The 12,024-nt window shown below is 41.1% G+C and overlaps 3 protein-coding genes across 5 annotated transcripts; all 3 read right to left on the bottom strand.

Annotated features, from left to right (window-relative positions):
• Nucleotides 1-3,394: 3,394 nt before the first annotated feature.
• LOC106367990 (E3 ubiquitin-protein ligase RZF1) lies at nucleotides 3,395-5,561 on the bottom strand. 3 transcript variants are annotated; one of them, XM_013807854.3, is made up of 3 exons: nucleotides 5,476-5,561; nucleotides 5,368-5,402; nucleotides 3,395-4,594 (listed from the first exon to the last, which is right to left on the bottom strand). In XM_013807854.3, exon 3 carries the CDS (start codon nucleotides 4,532-4,534, stop codon nucleotides 3,590-3,592), a length of 945 nt encoding a protein of 314 aa, XP_013663308.2. In that variant the 5' UTR covers nucleotides 4,535-4,594; nucleotides 5,368-5,402; nucleotides 5,476-5,561; the 3' UTR covers nucleotides 3,395-3,589. The 3 variants fall into 3 exon arrangements, with proteins under 3 accessions (XP_013663308.2, XP_048620663.1, XP_022563832.2); XM_048764706.1 differs by having other exon boundaries at nucleotides 5,368-5,543; XM_022708111.2 differs by lacking the exons at nucleotides 5,368-5,402; nucleotides 5,476-5,561 and adding an exon at nucleotides 5,186-5,343.
• Nucleotides 5,562-5,830: 269 nt separating this feature from the next.
• On the bottom strand, nucleotides 5,831-7,108 carry LOC106394202 (putative nuclease HARBI1). Its single transcript, XM_048766975.1, has one exon. The coding sequence runs from the start codon at nucleotides 7,106-7,108 to the stop codon at nucleotides 5,831-5,833; it is 1,278 nt and encodes a 425-aa protein (XP_048622932.1).
• A 2,158-nt stretch (nucleotides 7,109-9,266) lies between these two features.
• Nucleotides 9,267-11,745, bottom strand: LOC106367989 (ribosomal lysine N-methyltransferase 3). Its single transcript, XM_013807852.3, has 5 exons — nucleotides 11,591-11,745; nucleotides 11,123-11,495; nucleotides 10,838-11,034; nucleotides 10,157-10,439; nucleotides 9,267-10,081 (listed from the first exon to the last, which is right to left on the bottom strand). The coding sequence occupies exons 1-5, from the start codon at nucleotides 11,599-11,601 to the stop codon at nucleotides 9,437-9,439; spliced, it is 1,509 nt and encodes a 502-aa protein (XP_013663306.2). The 5' UTR covers nucleotides 11,602-11,745; the 3' UTR covers nucleotides 9,267-9,436.
• Between the last annotated feature and the right edge of the window lie 279 nt (nucleotides 11,746-12,024).

Here is a 12,024-nt window from a genome sequence, read left to right as displayed (position 1 = left end):
CTTAGCATCTTTAACAACAAATGTCTTTGGCAAAGTATACTAAAAGCCTAAGAGAGTTGTCTCAGGCATTTCATCAAACACCTTTCGGGTGGGAAATGCCTATTGATCAACTTTTGAGTGGCCAACTCAGAAGATGCATTAGGAATACTCTACTAGCAAGGAACAAGAATGATCTACACTAAAACATCCTAGAACTAACCTAATCACCCTTAATCTCCCTAACTCATGAATTCAAAAGGTGATTACTCACTAATCTCCATGATTCCTCTTAAACCCATATTGGATTTCAGATTAATCATGTAGAGAAATAGATAAGAAATCAACAATAACACAAGAACATAACAATCAAAATCCAAGAGATGAACTTCTCAAGAGAGTTTTTGTGTATTTCTCCAATGATCAAAGATAGTCTGCCTGGTGGCTACAAAAGATGTTTAAAACATAGGTTTTAGAAATGTAAAACGTCTGAAATAAATTGCAAAAAGGTCCTTGAGAAGTCATGATTTTCGGCAGCAAAATAACGCGGAGCGACTTGCAGGTGTCGCTCCGGAAGGTCGCTCCAGGGCCGATTTTTGGTGTCTCCGGGCGAGAGGTCCCGAGCGACTTTGGTGTGTCGCTCCAACGGGTCGCTCTGGATCGGGAGCGACCTTGATAGGTCGCTCCAGGGTCATCTAAGACTGTTCGGAGTGACGAGAACGCGAGCGACTTCATGGCGTCGCTTTAGGAGGTCGCTCCGAGAGGGGTGTGAGATGCGAGTAACCTCGGCGCGTCACTCTGGGTAAGTCGCTTCACGGGGTGAGTATGGCGAGCGACTTCACGGGGTCGCTCCAGCTAGGTCGCTCTGAGAGGTGCTTTGGAGCGACCTCATGACGTCGTTGCGGAACCTCGCTCCCCTGCTCTGCTCGTCCAATGATCACATATTTCACCTCCTTTGAGCTCCAAATGCATCCAAATAGCCCCAAGAACTCCATGTGGCACTCCAACACCTGATAGAGACTCATGTATGCAAAATGTAACCTAAACATGACTAAATCTTAGTCTATATGATCAAAATGCACATGGATGAATGGATAAGATAATGGAAATATGCAAGATATCAAGTTTGCCAAGCAGTTTCTTGTTGTCATGCTTCTCCTTTGCAGCTATGTCCTTCGCCTTTAACTCCCACATTTGCTGAAAATCTTGCAGATTCTTGCCTTCTTCTCCCACTGACCTTTTAGCCTTCGCCTTGGCTGCCTTCACACCAATAGGCCTCGCCATTGCTTCATCCTCTCCATTGACACTGGGAATAGTTGCTGATGACTGAAAAGATTGGTCTTCCCCCACCCTCTTTCTCTTTGAACCAGAGCTTTGTTGACTACTTCCATAAGTCCCACACCATTTATGATCATTCATAAGCTCCCTCCACGCATGCTCCAATGAGAACTTGTCCTTGTGATCGTTGAGGAATATTTCGTGTGCAGCCTTCAAAACATCATCTTCACTCTGTCCACTGGTCCTCTGTTTTGTAGCAGCATCGTATGACCCCACAAACTTGCAGACACCTTCATTTATCTTTCCCCACCTCTGCTTACAGTGGGTTTGCTCTCGCTTAGGCAAACCAACCACCTTGGGACTTGCATTATAATACGCCCCAATCCTCTTCCAAAAGGTTCCTGCCCTTTGCTCATTCCCAACTACGGGATCCTTAGAGGTGTTTAACCACACACTGATGAGGACCAAGTCTTCAGCTGTTGACCACTTGCACCTTTGCTTACGATCCTCACCAGTTTGTGTACGTGAACCGGATCCTCCAAGGTCTGGAGTTGGTGAAAAACTCAGAAACTGAGTGGGGTTGTCATTGTGAAGCACTTGAGAGTTTAGTAAATGTAAAATGCTAGAGGACTGGCTTTGTTGAGAATCCATACGAAGAAGAAGTTGAGAGAAAGATGAAGGAGATGTTAAGAAAGAGAAGGAAGAAAGAGTGTTTATAGATGGCAGAGAAGGAAGAGAAGATGCATTCATGAGACCCAACAAACAAAAACGTGTTGACATTTATATTACACAGTTTCATCACATTAAGCCTTAATCAATTCTAGCTACCAATCACTTCAATTTATCACACAACCAAATCATTAATGACAGTCGATTCAATTCTAACCACAACCTAAACCAATTCTAGTTTGAAGAAGATTAACGCTAACCTTTTTATGCCGTGAACTCCTCAATTGTTTGAACCTTTGCTCTATGAACTTTGATCCTTCTATCTGTCAACTGAGAGACAAACATAAAAAGGTTTCACACCAATAGAAACACATAATCAAAATCGAAAAAAAATCAAAGAACACAAACAGAGCAAGGATTGAAACTTTGATCCATCCGTAATTGAAACTAAAATTAAAACCGAAGAACAAGTTGAACATATCCAGAGATCAAAGACATCAAATTTTTAACTCTAGGTGAAACAAACAGAACCAACAAACTACAATCATCAATCACATGCATAATGAAACAACAGAAGAACCGGTTTACCTTTCGATCTGAGGTGAAAGCTTCGATATGAGCCACCGAGGGAAAGCTTGGAGGAGAAGTCCCACGGAGAGAGATAACCAACAAACTACATATAAAAACAACAGATCAGACATAATCAAAGACATGCATATTCAAGAACACAACAACTGCTTACCTTTCGATTTCAAGAGAGACACCTAGAGAGAACTCCGACGCGTCGAGGAGGACCACAGAGAAAGAGGTCGCCGAGAAGAGTCACCGGAGACGACGCCGCCGATGAGAGACACCGAAGGAGACGCCGCCGAGAAGAGTCACCGAAGGAGACGTCGAATCGCCTTTCGTCGAACAGAGCTTGAGAGAGAGAGAGAGAGAGAGAGAGAGAGAGAGAGAGAGAGAGAGTTGATCGCGAGAGGCGCGTAACCGATTCCTCCATCCTCTCGTTTCGTGACACCTGTCACTAAGGGGCGGGCCTTCCAGGCCTTGCGCAAGGGGCGAGTCTTGCGCTTCTGTCTTTTCCTTCATTTTTTTTAATTAGATTTAATGTAAGGGTTGGACTAAGAATCCAGAATAAAGATGCTCTAAGAACCTGGACTAATCATGGTCTAACCAATAACTATCACTTTCGTCTGAACTGAGACAAATTCTAATACTAACTTATTAGTTGATTGAACCCAAATTTTTTTTGTTTTTAACAAAAATGAGATTCGAAAATGGTCAATTAGTCTTCCCAGGTTCTCCTACGTCAGCTTTTGCTTACGAAATGTTAGCTATAAATAAGTTTGCTAGAAGAATAATATAATGATAATTAAAAAAAAAAAGAAACAGGTATATATGGTTGATTGGCACTATCCGAACACATCATTCACTCAGAGAATCATAAACTAATTTTAAAATACCAACTCAGTAACATGCTAACATGTGTGATATTTATAATCCATTAAATTAAACACACAAAGTTGATAAACCATAAGCCACAGGAACATAAGATCTACAAGTAAACAAATGAACAAAGTAAAGTGAAAGAAAGACAGAATAAGACAAAGACCAAAGTGAAATAAAAAAGGGCTTAACAAGGAGTTAAGTTTCTAGATTTTACCCTTTAATAGTCAAAAGGCCATCCACTATAACCCATATGTGACTGTTGTTCATGTTGTTGCTGATGTTGTAGCTGGTGATGATGACTATACTGCCCTCCTTCTTCTGCAGTGGCTGTGTTGCTTGTATCTCTGCGGTTCTGCGTCGAGCTTGAGCTAGACGACCTGAACGGCCACAGACTAGAGAAAAGGTTCCTCCTTCTGTTGCTCCTTCTATTCTGATCCCTCTCTGTGCTTGAAGACGACCCTCTCGACGGCAACTCTTTACGACACACCGGACACGTGTTATGCTGAACCAGCCACGGAACAATGCACTCAGAATGATACATATGTTTACACGGCATCTGTTTCACTTCCGACTTCAACTCAAACTCCTCTTTACAAACCGGACAATGAGAGTCCGACGACTTGAGATGCTTCTGCGTGATCTTAACCGTTGGTAACGCATCAATAGATGATTTAGCTGCAGGCGGTGGACCTCGATGGTGAGTCGTCCCAGACGAGAGCTGCTCGATCAATTCTTCAAGACCTGGTCCGTAAAAGTAGTCGCCAGCATTAACGTTGCCGCCACGAGTGATACCGATACCACCAGGCGAGGTGTTTAGCAAGGCTTCGACCGAAGTGTTGTTAGCTTGGCCGCCGAAGATCAAGAAAGGAGCTATGCTTGAGAAGCTCTCGGAACCACCACCACCACCACCAGAAGAGGCGGTGATTCTTCCCGTGAGTTCTCTGTCGTGGCTTCTTTCGGCTAAGCGGCTTCTCATGAAAGCTGAGAAAGCTTCCATGAGATCGTACGTTGGACCACGTTCGAGATCCCTGTGAGCTCTAAAGGGAGATACATCGATTTCTTCGACAAACCCTCCTCCGCAATAGGTGCAGAGAGAATCTGGACCGCGAAGGTAGACGCCACGTTGACATCTGTGGCACCAATGAGTGTTTCGACCAGACATTCTCACAATCTCTTTATGCCGTGTTTGAAAGCTTACTGAGTCAGGGTACTAGTTAATAGCCTGCAAAATAAATACAGTAGGAGAGCTGGTGACCAAACTCGTGCTAACTAGTTGCTTAAGTTGGTAAACCAAAGAGTTTTTTTTTTTTTTTTTGGCTATATGCCTAACTTTCCAAAGCTTATCTCAGCTCAGAGCATACTACAAGATCCAAATGTAATTTATAGATCACTTTTCAGAAAATTAAAAAAGAAAAACAAGACATGGTTCACCAAAACAGGAAATAATCAATGTTTACCTCAACAAACTAGACCTTTTAAGGTTACAACATTCTAACTCATGAAAACATCACTACAATCTTCGAACCTAAACTGTGATCTGTCTTTATACAAAATGTAGCTCAATCAAAAACACTTTCGAGCTAGCTAAAAAATATTTCTAAAATGAGTCATACCACGATCCCGCCGCAACGGATAGACACTGAATGTGTTAAACCACGAAGAAAAAGTACAATGCAAACGATCTATAGAAACCAACACATCTTTCAGATGGATAATCAAGCAGAATAAAATTAATCAAAAACCAGATCACAGGAAAAAAAAACGAGACACGAAAACCACAAATCGAATCCAGAAAATAACAGAGCAAACTTACAAAATGTATCCCAAGGAAAATCTTAATGCACATTCTATACGACGACGCTTTGAGCAAATCAGATCCAAATGATCCAACAACACGACAGCAAAAACTGAAATTCGGCGACCAAAAAATAAATAAAAAGAGATTCGCGACACAGTTAACTTTGGTTACGAGAACCAACTCAATAAGTTACATACCTCAGATAGATCCGAAGGAGGAAAGACGAGAAACCCTAGAGAGAAGATGAAGCTGTGGTGAGATTGGTTTTTGTAGAGAAGAAGACGAAAGAGAGAGAGAGAGCTAACCTGGAAGAATCTCTCTGTTACACTCTATTGACACTTTGACAGCATTGGCTGTGTTACCAAACAAAAAGTTATAAAGAAAGAAAGAGAAAAATAAACACCTTAGAGCATATGCATTGTTGTACTTGTATTAGGAGTCCTTAGGAGTTAAAAAGTATTATTTTTTTACTTTTGAATAGTTAAGGATTATTGTCTTAATCTTACGTCCAATAGTGTTATCCAATCAGAAGTCCTTAGGAATAAAATAATAATATATTTTTTTAAAAATTGAAAAAAAAAAAAAAAAATTTATTGCATAAAAAAATATAAAAATACAATAATTACTGATTTCATGATTAAAAGAAACATACAACAATTATTAATTTTGATCACCAAATTTGTTCCAAACATTTTCGATTAAATCGTTTTTTAGTTGTTCATGTATACGCCTATCGCGAACATGAGTCCGAATGCCAACCATATTATCGAGATTTGTAGGCGTCTCGGTACTGTAGGACATATCTACCTGAGAACTTCTGCTTCCATCTCCTTCTTCAAACTCAGATATATTGTACTGAGTGTATCCGTCTCGTTCATATTCGATTATCATATTGTGTAGTATGATACATGCTCTCATAATCTTCCCAACTTTCGTCTTGTCTAATGTAAGAGCCGGGTTTTTCACAATCGCAAATCGAGCTTGCAAAACTCCAAAAGCCCGCTCAACATCTTTTCGAGCCGCTTCTTGACATTTAGCAAATAACTCTGCTTTAGGACCTTGCGGGAGGGAGATAGATTGGATAAATGTTAACCATTTTGGATATATGCCGTCTGTGAGGTAGTACGCCAAATCATACTGGTGTCCGTTGACCACGTACTGAACTCTTGGTGCTCGACCTTGTAAAATGTCATCAAAAACAGGTGATCGATCAAGGACGTTAATATCGTTCAAAGTACCTGGAGAACCAAAAAAAGCGTGCCATATCCAAAGATCTTGTGAAGCTACTGCCTCCAAGACAATTGTCGGTTTTCCGGATCCACGTGTGTATTGTCCTTTCCAAGAGGTTGGACAATTTTTCCACTCCCAATGCATACAATCGATGCTTCCTACCATTCCAGGAAAGCCGCGTATCTCTCCAATATCAAGTAGTCGTTGAAGATCCTCTGGAGTTGGTCTTCGTAGATACTCATCTCCAAATAACCGTATTATGTTTTCTGTGAACTTATGTAAACACAAAAGTGCCGTGGATTCACCAAGTCGAAGATACTCGTCAACTGCGTCAGCTGCAGAACCATAAGCGAGGAGACGAATAGCAGCCGTACATTTTTGTAGTGGAGAAAGACCGGGCCTCCCGGTTGCATCTCTTGACTGACGAAAGAAAGGGACGTCCTCTGAAAGGCGATGGACAATATGCATGAATAAGTCTTTGTTCATGCGGAAACGACGTCTGAATAAGTTGGGGGGAAAAGTCGAATTCTCGCAGAAGTAATCATTCCATAAACGTTCGTGTCCCGTTTCTCGATCGCGTTCTATATAAAGACGTCTAACTGGGTTATTGTGATGGGACTCCACTATGTTGTTGTATGTGTCCTCCAAAATGTCGTCAAAAACTTCTTCTAGTCTTTCTTCGAGTTCGTCGGATGAAGATGATGACATTTTGTGTGTTTACTTCGTAATCCTTCACTGAAAATGAAGATTGTTAATTAATTTTTTGTTTAAAAAAACACTTGTGTTGTAAATTTTACAAGTGAAGACTTCTGTTATCTAAATAGTTTGCTAAAATGTTGTATATATTTTTTAAAAATTGTTTAAAATTCACAAGTGAAGACATATTCTTTGTAAAATTTTTTTTTAAAAAATTCACAAGTGAAGACATATGCTTTGTAATTTTTTTTTTTAAATTGTTTAAAATTCTCAAGTGAGTTCCATATGCTTTGTAATTTTTTTTTTTTAAATTGTTTAAAATTCTCAAGTGAGTTTCATATGCTTTGTAATTTTTTTTATTTAAATTTGTTTAAAATTCACAAGCGATACACGAAGCTGATCACATTAATACAATCCGAAAGAACCACAAGCCATACATAGATAACAAAGAAACAAGTACCTGCTTACAACTGATACAAAGTGCTGGAGTTATGTCAATACAAGCCGAGGCTTCACGCCAATACAACGGTTTTCAAGTACACAGAAAGCTAAAGAAACAAGTGAACTACAAGTGCTACCTAAACCGAGGCTTTACGCCAACTTATAGAAGTACATAAGGCCAAATTAGAGATGAAAGGACAAGTCATGACAGAGGAACCCGTGAGCTTACTTCACCCGTGAGCTGGCTTCACATGTCCTCAAAATTTGACAAGTCTAAAATGCACCCGTGACCCTGCAAGTGAAATTATATTCAAAACTATAAACATACCTTACTGTAACATCTCAGACATTAGTTTGTTTTTAAGGTATGTTTATATTCAAAACTATAAACATACCTTACTGTAACATCTCAGACATTAGTTTGTTTTTAAGTGATGTTTCCATCTTGGACCCTGCCCCTGATCACACATTACACGAAACAGTTAAAAGCTTTTAAATAACTTAAGAAACACTAAACACAAGCACAAGTATAGAACTAACCCGGCAGACACATAAGCAGGAGAGCTATTACGAGACCACCAATTAAACAACAAAGCAAGTGGAAGCCCGTGGTAACCCCTGAATTCTTCTTAGCTAGCTCACAAACTGTCTCCTTAAGCTTAACCACTTTCTCCTCACTCTCGTTACCTTGGTCCTTGAGCTGCCTAAGTTGTGTCTGAATGTCACTCAACTCCTCCGTAACGGCCACATCCCACCACTTCCAAACATGGCAGTCGTCGTCGTCTACGTTCTGACATGTGAAATACCTTCTCCCTGGATCTCTCGGTGTGTAAGATGTTGCGACTACAGGGTCACCACCACAGTAACATGTCTTCGGGATTCCTTCTTCGACATCAGGTTGAGGAACGTACTGAACAGGGACTTGAAGGTTCAACCTACTCTGAGCTTCATCGGCATACACATCTGCTTCTTCTTGAAGAAGCCAAGTTAAACTCACTTCTGAAGACGACGGTTGGCTATAGCTATAATCTTGGCCCATGATTCCGTAACCTGAGAGAATAAGATGGAAATTAAACATCAATACTAAATCAATCGAAGGAAAACAAAATCGTATTCAAAGCCTAATCAATTCGAATCGTCATCCCCAAATCATTCGAAACCCTAACTTCAATCGAAATATCCCCAAATCGATTTAAAACTGAAAAGAAACCCTAAATCTCGAGGAGAACAACATCCGACCAAAACAAATCCATAAACGAACGATAGGAGGCTTCGATTTACCTTCGATATCACCAAGTCGTCTGTCGCCTCTTCGATCGCCCGGAGCTTTTTTTTTTTTAATCTCCTTCGCGTTTAATTTTTTTTTTCCCTGAACCAAATTCATCCCGACATCGAACCGGGGAAGGGATGACACGTCGGTAAGGATTCAATCCTTCCAGCCTTCTAATTAAGTTACGGTCCTTAATAAACCGTACTTAATTAAATTTTTTTAATTCTATTTTTCCTAAAACCGCGAGCTAAGGACTCAATAAACCGACCGTTGCGGTTGGTCTTAGCCTCTGTAATAATAAGTTCTGTAATAAAATCCTTTTTTCTCTCATGTGCCACGTGTCCTTTTATCTAATCACCCCTAGACTTCACTGTATTTACAATTATGCCACTCTGACAGTCGCCGGCTTTTTGTCACGCTCTCCTTGCTTCCGCCGGAAGGTTACTCAATTTACTCACGAGAAAAAACATTCCTTTACTTGCTTTTTTTTATACTAAAGGTTTCTTCTATAAATAGGACAAAAAGAAGCTCTTGCAGATAAAATTCGATGTTACGGGAACAAATTGAAATAAAATCAAAACTTGGGGGGACTAAACTGAAAATTTTCAAGAAAGTAAATAACGCACGTGCTAAGATTTAGAGTTCATCTTCTTCCGGCGTTTCCCGCCGGAGACCTCGCCGAGTCTCTCACGAACATTACTCCTAAGCTTCTCAAGAATCCTCCTCTCACTCACACGCAACACAAGCGAATGATACAACCTCCTATCTCTCGGAAGAACACAGCTCTCCACCTTAACAACATCATCCTCCAAAGAGCTCGACGTCCCATACAAACCCTCTCTCTTATCCACAATAGCAAGAAGAGCCTCACACACACCATCCGTGAGAAGCACGTCGCTGCTGCAACTCTCTCCGAACTTAACCTTGTGTTTCCCGATCGTTATCTCTCTCCCTTCTTTAGAGACGCAATCTCCTGTTAACGCTAGGTCGAGTTTGTTGTATGTGTCGTCTGGTAAGAGGAGGATGTTGAGTAGCATCAGGAGCTCGGTTTCGGGTTCTCCGGTTGAAGAGACCTCGAAGTACTCTGAGTTGTAGCCTAGCTTTTTAAACAAGGCGAGTCTGGCTCGAGTGTACCGGGTTGTGAATGAGGATGTGCTCCACTCGGTTACTAGGTCGAGATCTATGTTTACAATGTTGTAGAGATTGTCGAGTTCTGTGAATCCGTATCTGTGGAGTAACGCAGCGTTACCTATCAAACCGTATGTGTTGTATACCTAACAAAGAAAAATTATAATAGCATCAATGTGAATGAGATCAAGAGTTTGAAAGATGAATAAAACCATACATACCTCGGCTCCTGCTGGGACGTTCTTCACCATGATCATTTCTAAACTGGATACATCGTCTTGCAACATGGAAGAGTCTTCTTCTTCTTTGGCTTCTTCGTCAGTGTTTTCATCCTCCAGAGATTGCTCAGGGGAGGTAGAGTTTTTACTGGACGTCTCGTCTTCTTCATCAGTGGCTGCACTAGCAGCATCACTGTTGTCAGTTTCATCAGCTTCTGAATCAGATTCACTGTGAGGTAACTCAGCGGTGAAATGAACATCTTCCTCCCCGGTTTTATGATTGAAGCTGCAATATGTAGTAGTAAACAAGTATGATTCAGAAGAGTGTAAAACATCAGGTTTTGGTCGGAAAACTCAAGTGAATTAACTGGCTAATACACAGAACATATGCAATCACTGACAGGAGTTCAAAATGACTCGTTCTAATCTGACTGACTGAACCTAATAAGACCTTTAAAGTCTACTCAAATGAAATGTCTTGGGACAACATAAGTAAAGCAAATGCTGCACCAAGAAAATATAATCAAAGATTTATTCTAGTTACAAAACAAGTCTAAACCCTAAATACAACCTTCAACAGACATCCGAGCTTAAAACAATACAAGTGTAAGAATAGCTGATACATATTGGCTTATAAAGACAGGAAGACAAATAATGATCAAGCCAAACACGAGGTAGACTTACAGATCTGCAAGAGGGACCATCCCCCATCCATGGTAGTCATCGATCTCGAAAGACCGTGACGCAATTAGGCTCTTGGCCGCAAGATACTCTTTGATTCCAAACGAACCACGATCAACATTCTCAGGAAGTAAAGGGGTAAGTGGCACAATGTTCTCTTCCCAATCCTCATAAACAAGACCGTGGTCTTTCTTCACATCCTGCCTACATCAAAACTCAAACTGATGAGTAATGAATTCAAAAAAAAAAACAAGATTCCAATACATAAAGTGAATCTCTTTAGTGAACCTTGTGAATCTCAGTTCCAGACAAGAGAGAGTCCAACTCATCAAGGGGCCAGACAAGAGGCAAATCTTCTTGAAAAGGAAGGATCTGAAGGTAACCAGCCCATGGAGACTCTTGGCCCAAGCCTCTCTCGTACATGATAGCCACTGAGAGAGCTAAAGGTCCATCTAGCTCAGCGGATTCGATCATCTCACGGGCCCCGCTGGTTTTAACGGTGAGACAAGCAGTTTTGGAGATGTTGGCAACGACGTCTCCTTCCTTCAAGTCGCGCGATGCTTTGACGGATACGGCGTCGTTTTGGTCTTCGACGAGGTCGAGAGCGTCGCTGCAATCGACTCCGTTTGCTTTCATCCATTTCTTGAATGCAATTAACCTCCTGGTGACAATTGAGAGTGAGAGAGTGATAGATTTAGAGAACATTGCAATGAACGTTTTCTATTGGATTCAGAGATAAAGAGAGAGATATAGAACCTTGAGGCCATGATCTTCGAAGTGTCTTTGAGTTACTGTCTGATGGCTTTGCCGGAGAGAAACATAAACAACGTCCGGATAGAGCAGAGAGACAGCGACGGCGTCAGTTAGATGAAGAAGGGTTTCTGATCCGTATCACACATAAGGGCATTGACGGAAATACCCTTAAAATTTGGTTTGATTTTATTTGGATTTAGAGTTTTTGGAGTTAGTCATTTAACTTACCGCCAGCATTACCTAACTTACAGCTACCAGCCTTGCTCCTCCTCTGGCCTGCGCGTGACGGCTCCGTTAGCATCACCGTCGGTCCAGTCCGAGTGTTTTCTTCTTCTATTGTAGTTTGTGTGGTCAGTTTTCTGGGTAGCTTCGGATCTGAACAAACGAGAAGTTCTGGGTTGAAAAGTTCGTGAACCGTCGTTCTGGTGGTTCTGAAC

Source organism: Brassica napus, chromosome C8 (genome assembly GCF_020379485.1).
Source record: "Brassica napus cultivar Da-Ae chromosome C8, Da-Ae, whole genome shotgun sequence".
Classification (NCBI taxonomy): Eukaryota; Viridiplantae; Streptophyta; class Magnoliopsida; order Brassicales; family Brassicaceae; genus Brassica; species Brassica napus.
This window is presented reverse-complemented; position numbering and strand designations above follow the sequence as displayed.